Genomic DNA, 8,318 nt, shown 5'->3' on the forward strand with positions numbered 1-8,318 from the left:
TTGTCTTTTCATTATTAGGGGTCCAAGCACTAATGCTACTACTACCACCACTACTACTATTACTACTACTGCTATTACTATTACTAGGCTACTACTACTACTGCTGTTACTGCTACCACCACCACTCCTATAGGTTGAGGCCACGTCTCGTCATAGACAGTCCGCATGTCTGGGAACGCCCACAAAATGTTAAACGGCTGGCGCGCGAGTGGGGTAAAGCCGCCCATATATCTCATGGGCTGACTCACCAAAAGATGGTGCTGCGGCTCTAAACTACAGTTTTGGGAGTTCTAGAGCAGAACACAAGACATCTGCTCAGATGTGGGTTTACTGCGGTGGTTAAATCCCCGATCGTGTCTGCCTGGGCTGGGCTATCAGCTAAATTCTAACTTTGCTGAATGGATAGAACGGGGGTTTTTACCCCACCCTGACAACGCCCCCAGCCAGGCTGAGCCAGCTAACCAGCATCTATTGTGGGCGTTCCTAGAGCCTGTATGGGCGCTCCCAGACATGCCGACTGTCTCTATAGGCCTACTACTATTACTACTACTACTGCTACCGAATCTCAACACCGCTTGCAGCTATATTTATTTATTTATTATTATTATTATTATTATTATTATTATTATTATTATTATTATTATTATTATTATTATTATTATTATTATTATTATTATTTTTATTATCATCATCACAGGGCCTGTTTAACAGGCACATAAGATGCTCTTTATTCACGTGCCAAATGGAAGTGGGGGTCATGGGAGATTTAAGAACTACGACTCCCACAATTCACTGCTGCTCAGTCAGAGACGTGCGCTGTTCCTGAACAGTAGGCTTCTCGTATTTGTTTACCTCTGCCCCTGCTCTGCTTCTCGTGTTATCCAACTCCACGGGACCATGGAGGTGACAGCTGCACGCCGTTCGTTTCTTTGCGACATTGGTGAGAACGTTTATATATACAAAACGCTGTTTCACGTCGTATTATGATGATTATGCGGTCAAGATCCATGTCAAATGAAATTAACTCGCGACACCTCTCCTGCCAAAGGAGACGTTGGATTGCAGCGGGACTAGTGGAAGAAGGTTATAGGCTACATTCACTTATAAAATGTTATTAAATAAAGAGAGTCAGCCAATATTGGAAAGTAAACCACTAACTTCTCTTGATTCACTGTTTTGACCACCCCTCCCCTCCCCACCCACGGGGCTTTATTGGCATGGTTAGGTTCAAAGCAGTAAAATAAAAAGAAAACAAACATTTGCGTACAATTAAATAGAAGTGTGTAAACAGTTGTGTAACAATCAAATAGCCATAATAGGCTATACATTAATAGGTAAAGTAATTCAAAACGTGATATTAAAGATACGCTAGAATAAAAAAAAGTGTGTAAACAGCTGTGTAACATTGCAACATTCTAATCAAGTATACATACGATCTTCGTGTGTGTGTGTGTGTGTGTGTGTGTGTGTGTGTGTGTGTGTGTGTGTGTGTGTGTGTGTGTGTGTGTGTGTGCGTGCGTGCGTGCGTGCGTGCGTGCGTGTGTGCGTGTGTGTGGGGTGGATGCATGCGCAGATTTCTGGGCGGATCGGACCGCCCTGCATGAAGCGGCGTCCCAGGGCAGAGTGCTGCAGCTACAGCAGCTGATGGACGGTGGCGCGTCGGTCAACATGGTGACGGTGGACAACATCACTCCTCTGCATGAGGCCTGCATACAGGCTCACCCACACTGTGCCCGGCTGCTGCTGCAGGCTGGAGCACAGGTACCACACATCATACAGTACAGTTCAGTACAGCAGATCTCACTAGTACTTTGACCCGCAGAGAATATTGGCTCCCACCCGTTACGATCCACTCTGGAGCCAATATTCTGTGCAGGACCAAGCACTACAGGTAAGAGACAAATATAATAATATATCTCCCATTCTCTCCCCAATTGTACTTGGCCAATTCCTCCTGCTGTCGTAGTCATTGCTCCAACCCCTCTGCTGATCTGGGGAGAGTTGTAAACTAGCACAATGTTTCGCCAGCCGCTTCTTTTCACCTGTCAGCAAGGAGTTTCACTGGCAGGATGTGTAGTGTGTGGTGGGAGGATCACGTTATCCCATCCCCGCCCCCTCTTTCCCCAGTGGAGTGGAGTTTTAATGACTTAAACCTAAGTGTATGTACCTCAACTGTATTGTAATTTATTTTCTAAATTAAAAATATTGACTGTTTATAACATAAACATTGTGGAAACATGTATTTTTCTTTTCAAGGTTCAGTATCAGGGTCACACACTTCCATATCATTTTCAACAATATTTTCTTAAAAACTCAAACATTCACTCCAGAACTACTAGACAATCTAAGTTCCTGCATATTCCACTTTGTCGTACCACCAGAGGGCAGTTATCCATCAAATACAAAGGTGTTATCCTATGGAACAACTATATCCACCTGATGGACAGCTCACCCTCCCTACCCGTCTACAAAAGAAAACTAAAAGAACATCTGTCCTCAATGGAATTGTGTTAATTTTTTTTCTGTTGCCATTGTAATTTTTATTTCTTTTGATGTATTGATCAATTAAGTCTTGTTTATTTTGTTTTATTTTTTATTTTTTTGTACTATCTATGTATTATTATCTGTACTATCTCCTTGGTTATAATATATATATCTTTTAGAAATATATATAAATAGATATTTTTTACATGGTGAGGTTCTCGATAAGCCCTTCTAGGGTTTCTTACCTCTCCAAGCACTGAAATGTTTTGTATTTTATTAATTTCCCCTCCAGGTGTAATACGCTTGGCATGTATTGTCTTTACAGTGCAAAAATCAATAAATCAAATCAAAAATTCAAAATAGTCATACTTCTACAGTCTCTAATTGTGTTAACTTTATATAAATGAAGTAATGGTGCAATTTAACACTTTATCATTTTGCTGGGTCCCCCCTGGAACCCTGTCAAGGACCTCTGGTGGTCCCCGGATGCCACGTTGAGAACCAATGCTTTAAGGGATTAGTGGTTTGTAGCCATCCACATCTGCCCCCTCCCCTAGGTGGATGTGAGGACGATCCATGGCAGCACTCCTCTCTGTAACGCCTGTGCCTCTGGTAGTCTGGAGTGTGTTGAGCTGCTGCTGGAGCACGGGGCCAAGGTGAACCCCTCCCTCACCGCCCTCACCGCCTCCCCACTCCACGAGGCCTGCATACGAGGTGAAAACCACAGCACAGTCAAGATCAGTGTTGTATCGGCTTTTGTGGGCACTGAATAGGTGGTTGCCCCAACTCACTTTCAATAAGTTCTCATTAATCGTCACTTAAAAAAAAATCTAAAGCATTCATGTAACAAAACAAAAAATAATCTAATTTAACTTAATAAAGTAATGAAACGAAAAAACCACTGCCATAAAAATGGGTCAAATAGTGGTCGAAAGCCTATAGTCTGTCTACAACATTGGTGTGGACAGGAATTTTTGTGCAAACAGGAGGAGAAAAAAAGTGCTTTCACAGTGTTCTGAGTGTGTCTCGTTGTGTTCCTCTTAGGTAACGTCGACATCGTGAGGCTGCTGATCACCAACGGCGCCCAGCTGGAGGCGTACGACATCCACTATGGTCCCCCACTCCACATCGCATGTGCTAAAGGACATGTGGAGTGTGCCAGGGAGCTGCTGCATGCAGGTCTGCCTTGTCTGCTTCTACTGTACTTCACTTAGGGATTGCCTACATTTCCCAGAATGCTTTTCCACAACCCTTCAAGAACGGGCGTGAACTTGTTGCATTTATCTGTAGGATATATGTGTAAGTGGAGAGAGTGAGAGAGTGTTAGCATAGTAAGAGCAAGAGAGCAAGATCTTATTCTGTTGGGCCCCTTACAGATTATAACTTTAAAGGGATGTGGATTTTTTGATGTGAGGTTGTATGAGGTACTTGCATACAGTCAAGCTACTTCTTAACATGCAGTGGAATCCATATTATAACCTGCACCTAGCCGGTTGGCCTGCATGTTAAACAACAATTAAGGTCTCATTATGCTTTCCGCATCAGCGAGGAACGCGAGTGTCCGCGCGGAAAAGTGACGTCAAATCAGCAGACACGCCCCTCCGCAAGGCTCCGTGCGGACGGTTTTCGAGCGGCCGTGCGCACGCCGAAATTTGTAACTACGCGGACGCGGACGGGCGGACAAAGTGGAGTTTTCAAGACTCGCGCTCAATTCCGCCTGCAGAAACCCACACAGAGTATACAAGCTGCACACGTTTCCTCGTCGGATTCCGTGTCTCTCATTTCCGTGCGGCCGGCCAAAGCGTCAAGCATAATCCAGGCTTAAGCCTGGATTATGCGGAATATATATTATGCGGCATCTCAGGGCTTGGGGAGACTTGGATTATGCCAGGTGAGCAGTATAGCAGCATTTTATGTATTTTTTTGGTTGTTTTTTAATGTTTTTGCTCATGGCCCCCTTCACACTCAGCAGACAGCTCTACTTGCCTGATGTGGCCGGTCTCCATTCTTTAAACTGTGACCACGCCGGGCTGCATTCTACTGCATGTAGTACACTGACTGTATGCAAGTATGCATGTACCTCATACAACCCCACATCAAACAATCACAACTATCCCTTTAAAACACAACTGGCCTTGAAGCCTCATTGCATTCTGGTCTATTGAGGCTGCTGTGGGTGGATACATTGTTGGTCTCCTCTTCTCTGATGGATTTCTCCCTGTATGATTGTTGGACGTCTCTCTGTGCAAAATGGCGGCTCTAGAAAGAAGTCCTCGCTCTTTGATTCTGAGGGACTGACACCATAACCTGACTTTTACCTGTTGATGTTTTAGATCGCAGAATAATTTTCTGCTAACATGTCTGAGATGGTTTTAACTGGACACAGGTGCGGATGTGAATTCATCCAAGTTCCATGAGACGGCTCTCCACCATGCGGCTCGAGTGGACATGACGGACATGACGGAGCTGCTGGTGGAGTTTGGGGGTAACGTGTACGCCAGCGACAACCTGGGGAGGAAGCCAGTAGACTACACCAAGCCTGGCTCTCACTGTGAAGCCTGCCTGAGGTTTTATGAAAGTAAATCCTTTATTACATTTACATAACACAGTAACAGTCGATTTGACATCAGGCTGTAAGGAAGATGAAGAATTTTGTTCCAAAATCAGATATCCACGATTTGAAATAATTCTTACAATATTCTTGCAAAATGTTTCATAGCAAAATATATATAGACGGCTTCAACTTGACAACATAAACATTCTAAAATTTCCCCCAGCTTACTTCCTGTTGCAGTGTTTGCTAGTACAATAACTAGTTAATTTGAGTTAAGTTGTGGACTAGTGATGTAATTTGTGCACGAATTGTGTGCACTGGTCCACAACTTAACTCAAATCAACTCTCAGTAACATAACTGTCAAACCAAATTAATGCTTTTAAAACGGTTTACAGTTCTTGGATACCGTATGTGTGAGATCATGTGCAAAATAAACCGTCATTGTTTTTTGGCGAAGTCGATCACACGAGAAATCCATCTTGCTTGTCGGACAACCAGAATCCATAATGCCTCCGGCCTGGCTATTGCCGGCGGAGGCATAAAAACATCATGAAAACACTCTTTCGGATTACTTTCTGGTTGGAATATAACCTAACCTAACCTCGTTTAGGCATTGTAGGCTCTCAACAGACTTTGGAGAGCTGTACTGTTTCTGTGCATGCTTGCTCGCCTTTTGAATCTGAAACAACACCTTGCTCTCCACAGGTACACCACTGAGTCTGCAGCAGCTCTGCAGGATCAGTGTGCAGATGACGCTGGGGACCAGAGCCTCGGAGGTCATAGGTCAGCTGGACATATCGCACCGCCTCCGCCGATACCTCCAGTACTGTGATTATCCCACATTACTGCAGACTGACAGGTGAATGATACCTCCAGTACTGTGATTATCCCACATTACTGCAGACTGACAGGTGAATGGATTTCTATATGAACTCTTAACCTAAGGGGGATTTGAGAATCATTGATTACAACTCTGCTTCCAAATGAACCAAAATACCAACTTGTGTGTCTTTAAATAAATTATTAATTTATTTGGGGTAGTTTTTTCTTTAATTATTGTCAGGGGACAAAGGAATGATGAGTGCTGCACGTAGGTAGGGTATAGCTGCAGCCTGGAGTTCCTCTGGTGCAATATAACTCCAGTTTCCACATGGACTGTAGGGATCCCCTGCGCTCATGAGAACTGCCACCCAGCCATCTTCATGTCAGACTGAGGGAGGATAGCATCCGCTGATATGAAGTGTGTCTGTGTGTGTGTGTGTGTGTGTGTGTGTGTGTGTGTGTGTGTGTGTGTGTGTGTGTGTGTGCGTGCATGCGTGCGTGCGCGTTGCTGGATAGGCTATACGAGAAGCCGGGGGCCTCAAAATCTTTTCAGTGCGCGACACCAGGAGAGGCGGGGCTAATTACATTAATCCAAAACAAATAAAGGTCTGGCAGGCCTTGAAAGGCTGCGGGAAACGGTCGGAGATTTGAACCGACTGTTAAATCCCCAAACCCTCATGCTTTGATGGTTTTTACTTGACTCAGATTGACTATCCAACTGGAGCTGATGAACTGCTGCTGCTCTCTCTCTGTCTTTCTCTCTCCCTCTCTCTTGCCCAGCACTTTCTTCACTTTACTTTTCTTCCACTTTTCAAAAACACATGGAAGTATATTTGGTCTCAGCTCTGTTTCATTGAGAGAGAGAGAGAGAGAGAGAGAGAGAGAGAGAGAGAGAGAGAGAGAGAGAGAGAGAGAGAGAGAGAGAGAGAGAGAGAGAGAGAGAGAGAGAGAGAGAGAGAGAGAGAGAGAGAGAGATAGAGAGAGAGAGAGAGAGAGAGAGAGAGAGAGAGAGAGAGAGAGAGTCTAAAAACAGAATGCTCTTCTTTGCAGCTGTTCAGCTTTGAAGAGAAGCCATGTTTAAATGTACCTTCTTATTTGACTCAAGTTATTCAGAATAGACCTGACTGACACGAATCTGGAGATGATGGAATCAGTTTTGTGTTTGGCTCAACCTGTAATTCTGCACCTAAAGAAATTACTTTTTATCTGGCTTAGCTAACTGTATGTACACTAGCAGCACTATCAGTCAAATGTTTGGACCATAGACTGTATGGACCCACGTGAATGTACTGTTTTTCATTCTGTTAAAGCCATTTTGATCTAAAGCCTTATGCTCAAATGCTTGAAATGTGTTTCTCAGACAACAAAGGGAGGCTAAAGAATCTACAATATAATTAAGATAACACTTGTTTAACAATTGCTCATAATTCCATTTGTGTTTTTTCATAGTTTTGATGTCTTGTTTTTTAAGTTTTCAAGGAGGTGTCCATCAGCATTTTTTTTATTTGTTTAATGTAAATAAAACAACAGCAACAACAACAACAACAGATTTGGCGGCCCACTTTCAATACCTCCGCGGACCACCAGAGGGCCGAGAGCCCAGCCAGCAGTTCTATTCGGCTCACTGATAGCAGCCGCACTGATACATGCCAGCCTAGTTATTCGCATTCGCACACAGGAGAGCACAGCGCAGACGAACCAAGATGGACTGTCTTATACTAGCGTTAATATTATTCACAGTCAGAATGTGAAGAATGTTAATCAAGTTTTATTTGTTTAACCTTAAAACAATTCTGGTTTCTAGTCGAAGTGTGAGTCTGTAAGTCTTTCTGATTCTGATTCTGATTCTGATAACCACGATAGCTTTACACTGCAAATATCTATCTGTTAAGTTAGCTTAGGAAATTGAGCAAAACGAACTGTTAGCAATAGCATGTTAGCCTGGGAGAAGTTAACATTAGCTAAAAGCCGGAGGCTAGCAAGACATACTACTCCGTAAGCCACATTAAAACAGGTTTAACACGGTGTTTTTTTATTTAATGACCAAACCCTAACCAAGTTGTTTCACTTGCCTAACCATTAACGTGACAACCAGCAACCTCAAGGCATAACGTTAATTCTTAATTAGTTTTAATTTAGGTTAGAAAGGTCAGCAAGCGCATATTCGCTAGGTGGCGCTGTCGCAAATAACTAGGCTGGCTGGTATCAGTGAGGCGCATAGAACTGCTGGCTGGGCTCTCCGGCTCTGCAGATAGGGTCTATTGTGTTGTGTTCCTTGTATCTGAAAAAGACAGTTCTGCAAACTAACTCTGATTTAAAGATTTAGCAAACAAATAAAACTTATGTATTGTTAGTTCACAGACTTGCAGCTGTTTCCCTGTCTGGACGACTTGTCAGCTCCATACATTCTCACAGTGAGAGTAAACAATCACACCAACTCGGAGACGGAGGTTCACA

General features: G+C 43.5%; 1 protein-coding gene across 1 annotated transcript; it reads left to right on the plus strand.

Moving 5' to 3' along the window:
* The first annotated feature begins 869 nt into the window (after positions 1–869).
* LOC310774890 (ankyrin repeat and SOCS box protein 13-like) lies at positions 870–6,071 on the plus strand. Its single transcript, XM_083635001.1, has 6 exons — positions 870–940; positions 1,574–1,761; positions 3,042–3,198; positions 3,529–3,663; positions 4,871–5,062; positions 5,745–6,071. The coding sequence occupies exons 1-6, from the start codon at positions 898–900 to the stop codon at positions 5,900–5,902; spliced, it is 873 nt and encodes a 290-aa protein (XP_083491127.1). The 5' UTR covers positions 870–897; the 3' UTR covers positions 5,903–6,071.
* Positions 6,072–8,318: the final 2,247 nt, after the last annotated feature.

This window comes from Poromitra crassiceps, assembly GCF_964638095.1.
Source record: "Poromitra crassiceps genome assembly, chromosome: 1".
Classification (NCBI taxonomy): Eukaryota; Metazoa; Chordata; class Actinopteri; order Beryciformes; family Melamphaidae; genus Poromitra; species Poromitra crassiceps.

What these genes read in the sequence shown, in the direction of transcription:
- LOC310774890 (XM_083635001.1), top strand. Translation starts at nt 898, where the DNA reads ATGGAGGTGACAGCTGCACGCCGTTCGTTTCTTTGCGACATTG. An exon ending in TTCGTTTCTTTGCGACATTG is followed by an intron (nt 941 to 1,573) that starts GTGAGAACGTTT and finishes ATGCATGCGCAG; the next exon opens with ATTTCTGGGCGGATCGGACC. An exon ending in TGCTGCAGGCTGGAGCACAG is followed by an intron (nt 1,762 to 3,041) that starts GTACCACACATC and finishes CCCCTCCCCTAG; the next exon opens with GTGGATGTGAGGACGATCCA.